The 17,393-nt window shown below is 34.3% G+C and overlaps 1 protein-coding gene across 4 annotated transcripts in view; it reads left to right on the plus strand.

Annotated features, from left to right (window-relative positions):
* HMCN1 (hemicentin 1) overlaps positions 1–17,393 on the plus strand; it is a 520,282-nt gene that overhangs the window by 269,664 nt on the left and 233,225 nt on the right. For all 4 annotated transcript variants that reach the window (XM_056815653.1, XM_001375804.3, XM_016430009.2 and 1 more), the window contains 7 exons: positions 535–630; positions 2,949–3,076; positions 7,163–7,307; positions 10,795–10,907; positions 11,803–11,962; positions 14,831–14,999; positions 16,333–16,460. In XM_056815653.1, coding sequence (XP_056671631.1) covers positions 535–630; positions 2,949–3,076; positions 7,163–7,307; positions 10,795–10,907; positions 11,803–11,962; positions 14,831–14,999; positions 16,333–16,460 — 939 coding nt within the window. The remainder of the gene's footprint in view (positions 1–534; positions 631–2,948; positions 3,077–7,162; positions 7,308–10,794; positions 10,908–11,802; positions 11,963–14,830; positions 15,000–16,332; positions 16,461–17,393) is intronic.

Consider the following 17,393-nt stretch of genomic DNA (forward strand, 5'->3'; position numbering starts at 1 on the left):
CAAAACTGATTGCTGATTAAAAGGATATAGTATAATTCTAGGCAAAAATGTATATAAACAGAGGAATGTTAAGAAAGGGATATACTGCAGCAGCCATATTGGGATTTAGGTATATATAAGAAAGGAGAGGGAAAAATCCAAACTGTTTAGCCTCATACTCTAGATGAACAGAAAAGTCATTAACGAAATGAAATAATTGGAAGTGGAATTAAATATAAATTAATTTCTAAAAATACTTTTTAATTTTCACCAGTTATTCCAAGAGTCAATATAAATATTTTAAAAATTAACTACAAATGACTAAAATTTTCTTCTTGCTTATTTTGAATATTAGTTATAGAGTTGTTTACAATGTTTAGTGTTAGAGTGATTTTCATGCAAGAACATGGAAACTGTAGAACATGAGCACATTAAATTCCAAGAAGTAGGCAGCTATATTTTCTCTAAAAGTCTTAAAGAAATAGTAAAATTGAGATATATTTTGATGCTTAGGAATACTTTTACATATACCTCCTCTTTTCTTTCCCTTCTTAGATTTATGGGCCAGTGATAAAGGAACTTACATTTGTGAAGCCGAGAATCAGTTTGGAAAAATTGAGGCACAGGCAACAATAACAGTGACAGGACTTGGTAAGAAGACTCTACTAATCAGTCTGATTAAAAGGCAAATCTGAATCTTCAGAACAACCTTAATTCTTTGTAGAAACAATCCACTTCTGTACCTTTTATATCTTAATGGCAATACTCCATTTCTTTTCTGATTGGATATGTCTGGGTGCTCAGCTCTTTTTTATAAAAAGACTTTTGTTTTCCTTATTTCATAGAACCTTATTAGGAGTTTTAGTATTAGTTTTGACAAAGTGAGGGAAAAAAATCCTTTCATTTAAGAGCTGAAGGGAAAGAGGCCCAGAAGTTAATGGTAACTTTGTTGTCCCTGGCTAAGATTTGAATCTGTTCACTTCTGATATACACTAAAACACTCAAGGTCTGAGGGATACAATCAAGCAATTTCTTATTTTAAACAGTAGCACAGAAAGATATATAAAGTGTGTGCTGTTTGTAGACTTCTGTTTTCTACACTCTGTAGAACCTCTTAGTAGATCTGTATGCAACCCCGAGTAGAGGTGACCTGCATGAAAGTGGAAGTTTAGTTTCTAGCAGCAAGTTGGGGATATGATATGCTAGAACATGGGGAAAAGATCAGAGATGAGCTTATAAAGGTGGGAGTTATGCATGTAATGGTTATGATTTATATCCTGCTTGGAGGGGGGGGAGACAAAGTAAGGCAGAGCTAGATGGCACAAGGGATAGAATTCTGGACCTGGCATCAGGAAGATTTGCATTTAAATTTATCCTCACACTTACTAGCTGTATAACCTTTGGCAAGGTACTTAATCTCTGTTTGCCTCAGTTTCCTCACCTATAAAATGGAGATAGGCACATCCAGAGAAAGAACTGCGGGAGTAGAAACACGGAAGAAAAACAGCTGCTTGATCACTTGGGTCTAGGGGGATAGGATTGGGGATGTAGACTCTAAGCAATCACCCTGGTGCAGATATCAATAATAGGGAAATAGGCCTTAGTCAATGACACATGTTAAACCCAGTGGAATTGCATGTCAGCTACGGGGTGAGGGGAGGAGGGGAGGGAAAGAACATGAATCATGTAACCATGTAAAAATATTCTAAATTAACTGAATAAAATTTTTCAATTAAAAATAAAATGTGGATAGGAAGAACACCTACCTCCCAAAGTTATTGTGAGATAATATATGTAAAAAATTAATATTACCTGGCAAGTAGGTATAAATATTTGCTATTGTTATTATCATTACTATTAGTTTGTTATTCTTTGCTCATCTCATCTTCTAAAAATTCACATAATTTAAATACTTCATATAGACAATTTGGTTTCAAAAATCATCTACATACATATATGCATACAAACATACCTGTATGTATATTCCAAGCTTCTGATCCGAATTTAGTTTTCTGAACCGTGAGGCTTTTGTGATGTTAAAGTGAACATGAACACTAAGTTAGAAAAACCATCAAAGTGATTGACTCAAATAATGTAAAGTGATTGACCCTGTAGTTGAGCAGCTTATCCTTTCTCAGCCTCCAGTTTTAGTTTCTTTGACTTATAATTGCATCTATTTACTGTCACACTAAGTAGATTGTGAGTTCTACAGACAGGGACCATGTCTCACCCAGTCTTTATGCACCCCTCCATTTCCAGCAAAATGCTTTCTACATATTATGTGCATAATTGATTTTTTAACTTTGAGAAGTAGCATTGTTCATTGCCTGCTCCTTGGATATGATTCCTCGGTTATCTTGTCCTGTTTGAGCAAATCCCTAGCATAATCATTGAACATGTAGCATCTCTTCTGTATTCTTTGTTATTAGGCTTGATTCTCAGGTTCTCTTCCCAAGATATAGACTTTTAAATACAATTAAAAAAACTTTCTATTTCCCAGTCTTATTACTCATTATGGAAGCCTTTGGGTCTATTAAAAACTTATCTTTTTATATTTTGCCATTACTTTGGCAGGTATGTGTATGGTCTGGTAGAGAGAGCAGTTTAATAAGAACACCTGGTTTCTAGTTAGTCTGTTCTACTAATAATACATAGTTGACAGCTAGGTTTTTTTAGTTTCTTATGGTGCTGGACTTGGGAGTCAGGAAGGCTTGAATTTGAATCCTGTCTCAAATATTTTAGCTATGTAACCCTTGGCAAGTCAAATAACATCACAGTGCCTCAGTTTCCTTGTCTGTAAAATGGAGAACCGTACAGAATTATTCTAATGATTGGATGAGGTAATAGATGTAAGAGTATTTTGCAAGCCTTAAAGCACTGCATTAATGTTATCTTTCATATAAAGCACAGGTGGGTTTTTATTTTGAATGAGGCCTAATTAAATGTACCCAATTCTCTCTTGAATTCAGTTGCTCCACTTATTGGAATCAGCCCTGCTGTAGCCAATGTAATTGAAGGGCAGCAGCTTACTTTGCCTTGCATCTTGCTGGCTGGAAATCCCATTCCAGAACGTCGATGGCTTAAGAACTCAGCTATGGTAAGAGCATTCTTTCAATTGAAAAATTAAAGGAAATTTATTAAATATACTATGAATTACATTTGGCAAGTGTATCAAAAACACGAGTTAGAGAACATGTTTAAAAGGTATATGATTTGGGTTGGGAAGTAAGGGAGATAAACAGGTCATTGGAAAGAAAATGTGTCCCCAACATAGTTTTTCAAGATTCAGTATACTAAATCTCACCATTGACTTAGGTTCTTTAAAAAATAAAAGATTTCAAGTTAAAAAAATAAATATTTCATTAACATAAAATTAGAAGACTTTAATGACTTCCACATCACCATAATATAAAAAAATATTTAAACTCTTACCTTCCATCTTATAATTGTTATAATTAAAATTATCTTGAGAGACTGGTTTTGGGGTAAGAATATAAGTTTATTGCTTATATCAGGTTTATTGTATTAGGCCAGCACCAAAACTGATAAAGTGATAACAGGGCTCTCATGACTAGGGATGACTTGAGCTGGGTCAGGCTGCCTGAAAAATAGATTTTTAGGAGCTCATTCTTCAGCCCCTACCTTGAACATCTCAAGACATTTTTAATTGGTAAGCTAATTAACAGGTGGTTTATAAACCCACATCATTGGAACCATATTCCCACAAGAAAAGATATCTAGTCCCCTTCAATTATTAAACAAATTTTGTTAAAAAGGAAGATATTCTTTGGAATTCCCAAGGACAAAGAAAATGCAGAAGTAGTAGACTAGATAGTATCTCTGACCCAGAACCCAGACAGAGGAATATATGGTAATTATCCCTAACATTCAGGAATTAATACAGTAAATGAAAAATAAGTTCTCACAGAAACAATACTGTGTATAGGTTCTAAGGCAGAAAAACAGTAGAGGCTAAGCAATGAGAGTTAAGTGACTTGCCTAGGGTCACACACCCAGAAAATGTTTTTGAGGACAGATTTGAACCTGGGACCACCCATCCCTCTGCATGTTTCTCTGTTCACTGAGCTCCTTCAGTACAATATAAAATTTAACATCCCCATGTAAAACATCTGCTGATGTTTTGTTTGTTGACCCTTTTCTGTAAGTAATTATGTCATAAGACAATTTAGATCAGGATTTAGATTAGATTTAGTTCAGGTAGAGACCTCAAAAGGTCATTGATCCACTAACCTTATTTCACAATGTCTGGTGATTTCCCTGAGGTTATAAAGGTAGGGAGTACTAGAGACAGCATTGGAATTTAGTTCCTCTAACTCCAAAGTGAACATGAGCTGTGATTCTTCTGAAGAGCAAACTTAGTTTTATTACAATGTACTTTCAAATGACAGTCCTGTGATTCCTGAAAGTATTTTAATATATACATTTTTATTGTGAAATCAGCATTGGATCCTTTCATTGAATTTCTTGACAGTATTCAACACTTTTGCTTTCCAAAGCTACAATCTTTTGAGTAATTCAGAATTTTCCCCATTTCTCCAGAAACATTTAGGATCTCATAAATGATAGATAAGGCATTTATAAAACATTTACTATATTTCAGGAATTGTACTAAGCCCTGAAATTATAAACTCAAGCAAAACCAAAGGCAGTCTCCACTCTCAAGGAATTTACATTCTAGTAGGTGAAGAGAGAATATAAAAGGGAACTAAAGATGGACAAGATGGAGAAAGGTATCCCCATGGTACAAAGTGGAGGTTTAGTCTGCAGTGAACATGATGGCTGATGTGGGTACTCTATCAGATATAGGTTCAGAAAACTCACCAATCAGAGTAAGAAGTGATAGGGATAGAAGTGTTGCCAGCTGAGAAGGCTGTGGCTGATACAGATGTTGTCTGGAGCTTGAGATGCTGATCCAAATGTGAAGAGAGCACCAAATAAAGAGATCCTATTTATATGGAGTACATTTATTATGGTGTGCACAAATTCCACGAAATTGGATCTATGATAGACATTAATTATTTCCCCAAAATGAATATCATAAAAAATTAAATTAGGTCATTAAACTCACATTTCCCTTCTCTTATTCCCATGTTTGCTTCTTTCAGTGATATTAAGGAAATACAGTGATTAGAAGAAATGCAGAGATAGTAATCACTTTATTTTATTCTGGGATTTTTCTATCAGTCCCATTCTATATCAGACCAAGTAAAGGCTCTCATTTTCTCCCATCTTATCACTCAACTCCTGTGGAAGCTTTCCCTTCATCAGCACTAAACTCCCTCACTACTATGGTTATAGACGAAATGGGTTTCTCAGTCTTCTATTTCTGTAGTCAAGGAGTTGATTTTATTAGAAACTGCCACTTGTAAGGAAACAGTGTTACTGAAGATGGTACCAAGAATAATTTTCTACCAATCCTCCCAAAATGCTAAAAATTTTATTTATAACAAATCCATTTTAGCTAGACTATACAAACTAATAGTTTTCAATAGCTGTGCACACCCTTTGACCCACCAATATCACTTCTAGGTCTATATCCCAGAGAGATCAAAGATAACTATTTCTAACTAATTTTTGTAGTGGCAAAGAACTGGAAAATGAAGGGGTTCCCCAGATCCAGAACTATCCCCTGTGCCATCTACCTGCCTTCTCCTTTCCCCAACTCAAGTATAAGACAAGCAAATTTTTAAAGTCATTTATCTTGGTAGATGGAGGAATTTTATCTTCCTAGAGGGTATTTTAAAAATTTATACTTTTATACTAGCTTTGTATTGACTGCCTGGTGACGTAGGAGTCCGACCTTATGCTTATTCCATCTCTGTCTCATGGGCTCCTTCGTCAGAGCTGCTGAATTCCCTTTGGCCTCAGGTTTCTACCATGTTTCTTTATGATAATCCTCATATAGTAAAACCCTGCCCTGTCTACTAGATCATGGATACTCATTTGTCCTAGAAAACTATTTTAATTCTCCTGCTTTGGGATGAATTTCCACTTCTTCATTTATGAACAACTGTGAGGTCAACAGAAATTATTCTATTAGCCCAGGTTGGGTCTTCTTTAAAAAAGAAATGAAAGATATGCAGAAATGGTGGTACTAAATAAAGATGGGAGTTTCTCTTTGGTCTCATTGGTCAATGTAACTCCTAAGAGAGAAAAGGCAAGATGGCACCCTTCCTACAACTTATATTCAGTTGTCTAGAACATTAAAAAACTAAATGACCAGGTCACACAGTTGATAGCTCTCACAGACAGGACATGAGGCCAGAATTTCCTTCCACCAAGGCCAGCTCTCTATTCACTATACCATGCTGCTTCTCATGCTGCCACTTAGCCATATTTAACTGAAACACTGACAATCAGTCTTGTCTGGCATGATTCCTATTTCACTGTGTGATTTATCATATCAGAAGTAATAATGCATGATATTTTACATAAAGCATCTTACATAATGGTTTTGTAAACCTTAGAAGGTAGATGCTATTATTATACTCATTTTATGTTTGTGAAAATTTAGGCAAACTGAGGTTGTGACTTGCCCAAGGACATAAATCTAGTAAATGTCCAAATCCAGTTTTGAACTCAGGTCTTCCTGACTGTAGGCACAGAACTCTATCTATTGTATCTTCTACATAAAAGTAGACTAGGAGAGGTTAAATAATTTGTTCCGGATCACACAACAGTAAATGTTTGTCTGAAGTGGATTAAGTGGGCCATCCCTTAGTCAAAATGACTGCCTCAAGAACCATTGGCTTATAGTGTTCCAAAATAAAAATCCAATCTGCTTCTGCAAATAAAAAAAATCTTTACATAGGAAAGAGCATCCTCAAATTGAGTTTGTCTATTTTTAAGTAGAATTGGATGTCAGGCAATTAAAATATACAGCACTGTGAAAGTGGACTGAGTGATCATTGTTATTAGAAATTACTTGTAAGAGTTCTCATTATTAAATACATTTGTAATCACTGTTGCACTCTGTGTTTGTTCTTTCTTGTAAACAGCACTTTTAAAAAAATATATTTTCTGGAGGAAGAAAAAAAGATTTTAAAAGATTTCTTGATATTTTTTAAACTTCCATATTGTCTGATGAAAACAGCATGAAGTTGATAATTGGGCATGTGCTTGACTTCATTTCATAAAGTTACTCTCTTTTTTTGTTCTTAAGTTGGTTCAAAATCCCTATATCAGTGTTCGCAGTGATGGAAGCCTTCACCTAGAAAGAGTTCGCCTTCAGGATGGAGGCGAATATACCTGTGTGGCAACTAATGTGGTTGGAGCTCACAATAAAACTACCAGTGTCAATGTATATGGTAAGAAATCTAGTCAGTAGAATCTCATCCTAAATTGTTGGAAAACATGTGTATTATGAATTAGATTAAAGCAAATACCAAACTAATCACTTTTTAAATTTTTGAAATTAACTGGTATTGTTTTTATTCTTATAGAAATCTTTAATAAAAAAAAAACTACAATGATTAATGACTTTTCCAGACTCCCCTTTTCTACTAACAAAATAAAAATGCTAGTGGGAGTTGGCAACTGAAGCTTGCCAAGTGCTTGTGTAAGTAGTTTCTTAATTGATAAAAGGGAACACAACTCAGAGAAAGAGAGAATGTTTAAAAATATATTGTGATTTCAGGCAAGCCGAACACTTTATACCTTCCAAAATTGCCTTTCCCTTGCTGATTGTGCAATAGCCTTGTCCTGAAGAACAACCTCCTCATCCTCCAGAGATGATTTGAACTTTTAAGGCAGTCACAGTTGCTTACTACACATATACAATCCTCATACATGTTAAACATCTTAAAGGTTATTTTTTTAATGATGGACCATCTTTTTCTATTTATTTCTGCTGATGGCTGATCTATTACATCTCATTTGTAAACAACTACCTTGTAATTATTTGAGGAATCGGAATGTCTTTTTTTCTTTTCATTTGAGAAATTTTTCACAACTTAACATTAGTGCCTGAAAAATAGCTCTGGAGGAGGGACAGAGAATGGAGCAATATAGCTTAAGAAAAGATAATCACTGTATTCTTATCAGTCTTCCACAGGACTTCTATCCAGTGTATTGAGGTCCTTCTTCTAGACCTCTTCAGATGATATGTGTAGCCCAGCATCTTATAGGCAGATCATCAATTAACTCCTTACTCTTGATGTATAACTGGCTCATCATTTAAAAAAGAATTATTGTTGGTACATGCATCTGTCTCATGACCACCTTTATACTGACAGTCAAAAAATACGGTATTTTAAAAATATTAGAATTGCAGGCTTGGAAATGGCCATAGTTGTCTCCTGACTATTGCAGAGAAATGATGGATTATATAGGAAAAGACATTCATTTTCTGACATTGCTAATGTATTGATTTGTTTGGGGTTAAAAAATGCATACTGCTAGAGAATCAAAAAACAAAAAGTAAAGGATAGGAATAAAATACTAAAAATTATACACATTAAAATAAAATTATTGAGGGAATACAAACAAGATGTTTTTTCTATTGTGTTAAATTTAACCTGCCATTAAAAACAAATAGGAAAAAAGTTCATTCTTATATATAGTTCATCCATTCATTCATTCATTCTTTTTTGAACAGTGAAATATTTGTTGATGAATATTGTTATAATAATTTTAAAGGACATTAAAGTGACCATCAAAGATCAGTGTCTTTCAAAGCTTTTTAGTTTGTAAACTGCTTGACTGGACAGAAATATCTAGAGAATCAGCTATTTCTCTTCCCTTCCCATCATTTCGATCTTTATCTAAACTGATATTCTTCCAGATGAAATAACATGATAATGAATCCATTTTTAAAAATACTTGACACAATAAACAAATGCCTAGATATTGTCATATTTTATTCAGGCAAAAGATCAATCCACAGTTAAACCGAAGGATAAGTGGCCTATATATTGAGAATCTAAATTGAGAATTGAGAATCTTGGTGCAAGGGAGCTGTTCATCATTACAAATAAGTGATCCTCTGTTATTGTCAAAATTCTCTAAAGAATGAAATGCTCAGTTGCCTTTAGTGACATATTTTATCCCAAACATCAATTGAAGTACCCAATTAATTAGCTTAAAGTCAAAACCACATTGGGGCAGATGGGTAGCTCAGTGAATTGAGAGCCAGGCCTAGAAACTAGAAGTCCTGGATTCAAATCTGGCCTCAGAGACTTTCTAGTTATGTGACCCTTGGTAAGTCACTTAACCTCCATTGCCTAGCCCTTACTGCTCTTCTGCCTTGGATATTGCTTCCAAAGCAGCAGATAAGGGTATTGAAAAAGAAATAAACGAAACCACTGGGGGCAGCTGGGTAGCTCAGTGGATTGAGAACCAGGACTAGAGATGGGAGGTCCTAGGTTCAAATGTGGCCTCAGACACTTCCCAGCTGTGTGAACCTGGGCAAGTCACTTGACCCCCCGCCCCCCATTGCAATACACAGTATTAACTGTAAGGGTTTAAAAAAATAAACAAAAAACGAAACCACCAACCCAATGTATTTAATGTAAGATAATCCCACTGGAATTAGTGCCTTGATTCTCCCAAGCATTCTCATGACTTATTTTTTCATTTATATTAATCATGTTGATACAACATTGGTGGCTGCCTCAGCAGATTTTTCTGGTTTCATAATTTTTCTTGACCATATTCACCTTTATTTTTCTAGTTGCCCAGCCATGAGTTCTCTGTGTCCTAAACAAAGAATATGCCCTTAGTATATAGTAGTTGAAGGAATAAATTAACAAATGTATACATATATAAAGTAAAATGGAGTATTGAACAATTGCCAAATAAATTTTGCTAAAAATAGCTTTTTAATTTAGGAGAACTTTTATCAATGCACAAATTTCACCAGTTGTAAAACAATTGTTTACATTTTCTGCTTCATCTTTATCTTTCAGATTCAGTATTTATTTGGTAAAATGGCTAATTTAAACTATCACAAATTATATTTGCCAGTTAAGTTGACAATTTTTTATAAACCCTTACCTTCAAGGCAGAAGAGTGGTAAGGGCTAGGCAATGGGAGTCAAGTGACTTGCCCAGGGTCACACAGCTGGGAAGTGTCTGAGGCCAGATTTGAACCTAGGACCTCCCATCTCTAGGACTGACTCAATCCATTGAGCTACCCAGCTGCCCCAAGTTGACAATTTTTAAGAACTGCCAAGGATTCAATCTGCAACCTTATTATTTCTTTCTCTGGGAAGTAGTCCATCATTCCTTTTTATCACCTAATGGGCTCCCTCAAGGTTTGTTCTGGAATTATTTTAGGAAAATGTATTTCATTTTCTAAGCTAAAGATAATATTAAAAGTTGTAACTATGTTTAAAAATAAGAAGTTTTTTCCCTTATTTTTGAATAAATTTGGTCTATTTCTCTAGTTTTCAGTAACTTTATTGATGACCTCAGAGAATGTGTTTTTGCTTGTTGATTATCTCCTTAAAATGCACTTCATTCTTAAAGTTGCATGAATGAATGGCTTTTCCATCTTGTTTTTCTTTGTGCTCTATTACTGCTATAATCAGGTGTAATTTGGGCCTTCTACCTGATTAAATTTTAAGGGTTTTGACAAATTTTATGAGAAAGTCAATTAATCCTTGTCTAATTAGCCATTTACTTGGCATACTAACTTCTGCCTGTTTCTCAGAAGCCATTTAATTGCTAAGTCTTTTCAGCCTTCCTAAAGATTATAATAGTTTTAATTTGAAACAGAATTTATAAAGCTGAGAAGAATAGATGGATAGGAGTGGCTATTGAGCCATGCCATTTTTTTATTTGTTATTCATTCTAGTTCTGCCAATTATTCAGCATGGACAACAGATATTCAGCACAATTGAAGGAGTCCCTGTAAGTTTACCATGCAAAGCAAGTGGAGTTCCCAAACCATCTATTGTCTGGACCAAGGTAAGTATTTCATTTTAGTAATAGGAAATATTATGATAATATATTTTGTACCTTTAGCATTATATAAGATATGGTTTCTCCAGTACAATTTCACTGATGTGGATATAGCCTACCCTGATGTAAATAATTCATTTATCACTTCATAGATATTGCTCATAAGTTGCTATTGCCAAAAAAATGATCACCTGGCAACCATATATTTGGAAATGAGCCTTTCCAAATTGACTTAGTTTAATCTTCTGATAACTGATGAGTCCATCTTCTAGACTCTAATGGAAACTTTTTCATCTTAGCAGGATCTATCATTTTTCATATCATCACACAAGCACCTTTTGAGAAGAAAAGGAAAAATCCACACTATAATAAGATATCATAAAACAGAGGCAAAATATCAATAAAATTAATGGTATCTATTTAGTAAATGACTATAATATTTAACATGATTTAATTCCATACTCTTAAAAATCCTAGTGACATGAAGAACAAATGTTATGTGAATTTGATATATAAAACTAAATGATAACATGTTTCAGTTGGTTGCATTATTCAGTGGCAAAGCTGTTCCTCGGATCTATTCCTCCTGCTCCCCCATTCATCGTCCTTGAACTAAACTTGACTACCTCTGAGCCATGGTGCTCTCTCTTTTTTTCCCCTTTTTCTTTGGTAGATCAGGAAAAGTCTTGGCAATACTTTGGATTCCAGGTAATGAAGTAACCCGACACTCTTCTTTGCCTTTAAATCTCTGTCCTGTAATAGACTTGATATTTATGTTCATTTTAAAAGTTATGTTATTTGAGGATAGATGGCTATATATTTTTGTTTTCTCCCAGGTCGTTTCACAACTCTGTTGTCTAAACACATGTTGACACATTTACTGATTTTTATTATTTCACAGAAAGGAGAACTGATTACTCCCAGCAATGCTAAATTTTCTGCAGGATTGGATGGAAGTTTATATATAGTGTCACCAGGAGGTGAGGAAAGTGGGGAATATGTCTGCACTGCCACCAATGCAGCAGGATATGCCAAAAGAAAAGTTCAACTGACAGTTTATGGTAAGAGTCTATTTGAAGAATGTTTTTCATTGACACCTTCTATCTTTGCCAAAATACACAGCTCTCCCTTATATAACCTTGCCCAAAGACTGTACCCCTAAAATAAGCCCTGATTTTTCCCAAAAATGTAGTCTTTCTGCCAACTAAAAGCTCATATATGGGCAGCTCTACCCAACCCTGCTTTCAGTTTTAAGGGGGGAAAGTATATAAGCCCTTGGAAAATTTTATAATGTTTTCTCAGAGTAGTATGCTCATTACACCCAACCCTTGTTCAGTAATACCAGTTAGTAAAAAGTATTAGCAAGCCAAACCTCAAGTTATGTCTTGGGTTAGAGTTGTGCCCTGGAGGGCTACTTTTGCAGATGGCTTACTTTAAGACTGCATTTCAGCTGACCTTCTCATAATCCTTGACTAAAGAAAAGAGTGAAAAGAAAAGTCTTCTAATTGCCCTCCTATCATTTTTTCCACATTCCTCATTTAAAATGTCTGGAAACCATTAGACAACTTCTGAAATATAGGGCTATATGAAGTCTCAATGCACATCATTTTGAAATATAGATACAATTATTTAATAAAAAAATACTACCTGACATTTCTTGGTGTTTTAAGCTTCCTAGAGGAAGCTAAGTAGAACAGTGGATTAGAACACTGAGTCTGGAGTCAAGAAAGCCCAATTCCAAATATAGTCTTCACCACCAGCTCTGGGATCCTGAACAAATTATTTGACCCCTAACTGTCTCAGTTTTCTCATCTATTGATTGGAAGTTATCCTAGCACTTGGCTCCCAGAGTTGTTGTGAGGATCAAATGAGATATTTAAGTAATTAGCAGAGTGCCTGACACATAGTGGGTATTTCATTAATGCTTCTTACCTCTGCCCCCTGAAGTTTTACAAATAGCTTTATATATAGCTATTTCATTTCATCCTCAAAACATAGAGTGGTAAAATACTACAGATTTTACCAATCACAAAGTCCTACATTGAAAGTGCTCCAGGGTCACAAGGTCTTTGTGGGGGAAATGGAAGTCCTAGTATGTTGTACCATCCTAGAAAAGATTTGAGTGTGGTCCTATACCAAGCTATGTGCCAAAATCTGAATAACTTTTAAAACTTTTATTGATGATAGTTTAATCTAAAGGGAATTCTCATTAACAATTAATAATTCCTGAATCCACTTTCTTTTAGACCATTACCTTGATAAAATAAGACTAGAAGAATAAAAATGAGAAAAAGGATAGATTATGCAATTAAAACAACATCAATCCAATGTAGTTAAATAAATTTTAGCACATAAAATGGGAAATTACTGGAAAATAACATTAATACTAATTATGCAATTTCACATAGAAGTATATATCAATTCTTATAATGAGGAAATAAAGAATGCCTAAAAATGATGTCATTCTAAAAGCATTTTTATTTACTTTCCAATAGAGAAATAGTGCAGCCAAGTGATACAACATTTTGTAATATAAACTTAATTGTAAAATTATATAAAGAATAGTGATGAAAAATTAGGAGCAGTATTTCCCCATAAAACTGAGTAGTATAAGGTGGAAAAGTGGGTTTTTTAAGTTAGGTAATGGATGAAACATTAAAAAAATCATCCAAAGGATTTCTAAGAATGAGACTGGAAGGAAAACCTCAAACAGAATAAAGCTGGGTGGGGGTGGTTGGGATGGTCTGTGAGAATTTTTATGAAAATATTTGTGCCCAAGAACTTTTGGGTTCATAGATCAGCACTAGGTTTTTAAGAAAATGGAAGTGGCATTAAAGAAAACAGATAAAAAACTAGCTTACTATACTAAATATTTATAATGGACTCCAGTGTCCATTTATGACAAATTTATGATGATTTTTATCTTTTCCCCCTTAATTTATATATTTTAATTTTTAACAATAACATGTCATAACAAATTTCCACACAAGTTTTCCTAAATTATGTGATTGAACTTTTCTCCCTCTCTCCCTTCCCTTCCCCCCTCTTGGTGCTGGCAGGCAATTTAGTCTGGTTTATATAAGTATTATCAGGCAAAACATTTGCATATTATTCATTTTTGTAAGTGAATAATCTCATAATCCCAAACACCAAAACACAAACCCAAATAAACAATTGAAAAATCATATATTTTCATCTGCATTTTGACTCTAACAGTCCTTTCTCTGGAGGTGGATAGTATTCTTTAGCATTTCTCCAGAATTGTCCTGGATCATTGTATTACTGAAAGTAGCTAAGTCGATCACATTTGATTGTTCCAAAATATTGCTGTTACTGTGTATAATGTTCTCCTGGTTCTGCTTATTTCACTCTATATCAATTAATGAATGTCATTCCAGCTCTTTCTGAAATTATCCTGTTCATCATTCCTTACAGCACAATAATCATATGCCACATTTGTTCAGCCATTCCTCAATTGATGAATATCCCTTTAATTTCCAATTCTTTGCCACCACAAAAAGAGAAACTATAAACATTTTTTGTACAAGTAGGTCCTTTCTCCCTTTTTTTGGATTCCTCCCAAAAACAGACCTAGTAGTGGTATTACTGGATCAAAGGGCATACATTATTTTATAGACCTTTGGGTATAACTCCAAATTGTCCTCTAGAATGGTTGAATCAATTATGAAAGCTTTGAAGGATTTCTTATCAAGAGATTTGAACAAGGGGAAGATAATGTAGAAGTGAGACCTTAATACCAAAAAAAAAAAAAGGAAAATAAAAGGTAACTAAGAGAACATCAAAAACCACTTGTGCCCTTTCCATTATACCATGTCTCTTTATCATATTTCTGCTAATTTGTGTATTTTATCTTTTGTTTCATTTTAAATACATTTTTTCCATTTCCATGTAAACCAAATGTATTTTAGTAAGGCCCAGAGTGTCTGGAGATCAACAAGGACTATCACAGGATAAGCCGATCGAAATCTCTGTCATAGCAGGTGAAGATATTACACTTCCATGTGAGGTGAAAAGCCTGCCTCCACCCACAATTACATGGGCCAGAGAAACACAACTTATCTCCCCATTCTCTCCCAGGTAAGAAAATTTGATGTGAACTGTGTCCTGTGAAAATTCTTAAATACTGCTTTTCTCTGGTTTTCTAAATGCTCTTAAAATCAGTTGAATAACATTTTATTCAGGAATTTGGAAATAGTGAATTGGAAAATATGGTTTTGCAGAGAACGTATACCTTATTCTTTATTTTATTTCATTTCATTTCATGACAAATACATAATCTTAATATTCTCCTATACCTGTGTGTATCATAAAGTTAATTCCTGTTTTAATGGAGACCTGGTCAGTGGAGCTTCATTCTCAGCGTATGCACAATCTACTCTACTTGCTGCCAAGACAAATGGTTGTGGAGCCAGTTCCATAATGTTTACACATGCTTCAAATCATGGACCACACCTTTTTGATGTAATGTCATTTTACCTTTCTAGAAGTAGACTCAATCTCTTTCCACTTGCAGGGTAGTAGGCAGAATACATTGGACAAGCCTTTAGGATGGGTCTCCACCGAACTCTATAGTGTGGCCTTGCTCAGATTAAAATATGATTGAGAAATACTTAATAAAATAAATAAGAATACAATAGAATGCAGATAATGCTAAATTGTGATTTTCTATGTTAACATAAAGCTTGCAGAGATCCTTGTGTATGTTTTAGTGATCCCTTTTCTAACTGAGTTTGATACCCACTGGAGTAGAGGATACCTGAATGGCCTTTAATTTTGAAACCCTTTTGATCCCTATTAACACTGACCCTCACCGTAAAACAAGTCAACTAAGGACTCAAGTCAATATCAACTTCCCTTATTATATGGTTTGTAGATGCCTATCTCCTCTTCTCCTGGAATTTCTTCAAGATATAACTCCAATGCTTGAAGCTTTCTCTAATTTTCCATTCTTCTTTTTCCTCCTCAAATTTTCATGGACTCCTTTACTATCCTTTAATTTTCTTGTTTCAGTCTCCATTTTGAATTATATTATCTGCTTACATATTTTATTCTGTTCTATACAATTTGATCTCCATGATACGAAGAAATGGTTTCATTTTTGTCTTTTAAGTCCAGAACCAAGGACAGCGACTTGAGCCAGTAAGCTCTTACATGTGTATTGGAATTCATTTGAAAAAAAAAATCAGGAAGACAGCCTTTTTTCTTTCTTATTAACTATATTAGCAAGATCAGTAAACCACAATTAACCAGAAAGTTATGTGCCCCTTTGCTTTTTAAACTATACTGGCAGCTTATGACAAATGGAAATGATTTGAGCCATATTTACATTGTTGTAATCTTCCAGAAAATTATTAGGGAGATGATTTTCATTATTTTTTTTAAAGGTATATGTATGTTTCCTTTCTTACAGGCATATATTCCTTCCTTCAGGATCAATGAAAATCACTGAGACACGTATTTCAGACAGTGGAATGTATCTTTGTGTTGCTACAAATATTGCAGGCAATGTGACTCAGTCAGTTAAATTAAGTGTCCATGGTAAGTTTTGAGACTTGAAACGAAAACAACATGTCATATGTCATGACTTTGTGAACTAGAAATGTTGACTTTGTGATCCTGGAACCATGAAAACCCATTAGCCATATTTCTTTACTTAATATTTAAAACATAAACTACATACAAAGGAATACAAGGAAATATCCCAAAATCAAAACTATTTCTTGTGGAGCTGAGAAATATTCATTTGTGGTCCATGAGATGATTGGCTAATTTTTTTCATTTGTCTTCCCCTTAAGCCAGAACTTGTGAAACTTAGGTACCATCCCTTACTCCATATGTTGTTCTTGAATCAAAGAAAAATAAGAAATAAATTAATTTAAGAAAAATAGCTATTTACCTAAGAGATGATGGAAGTTCAACTTATTACTTAACATTTTTTCATGTTAATCTTAGATTCTAACTTCCTATCTAGGATTCATTAGCTACTACAGCAACCTTTTAAGTAATCTTTCTTCATTCCCTCATCATCAAGTATTCTACACCCATCTGCCAGAAAAAATTCTTGTTCATAGTTTTCATGAAATTATTTCCCATTTCTAAAATATACACTGACTTTCTGTTGTTCATTGTACATTGCCAAATTCCTCTGCATAACATTGAAAAACTGGCAAATGCCTACTTGATCATACCGATTGACTAAAATCTTTCTTTCTGCTCTCTTATGGTTCATTTCCTTCATCCATGTTGTAATGACCCATCTCCATGTATTTCCCCATTTGTGAGTTGCTTGTTTCTGTTTATAATCATCTCACAAATCCTATTTTTTCAACTTGGAATAGTACCTTCCTCACCAGTCCATGTGTCTTTCTTATTGTTCACTCATTTCAGTTATGTATGACTCTTTGTTACCTCTTTGGGGGTTTTCTTGGCAAAGATGCTGGAGTGGTTTGCAATTTCCTTCTCCAGTTCATT

Source organism: Monodelphis domestica, chromosome 2 (genome assembly GCF_027887165.1).
Source record: "Monodelphis domestica isolate mMonDom1 chromosome 2, mMonDom1.pri, whole genome shotgun sequence".
Lineage (NCBI taxonomy): Eukaryota > Metazoa > Chordata > Mammalia > Didelphimorphia > Didelphidae > Monodelphis > Monodelphis domestica.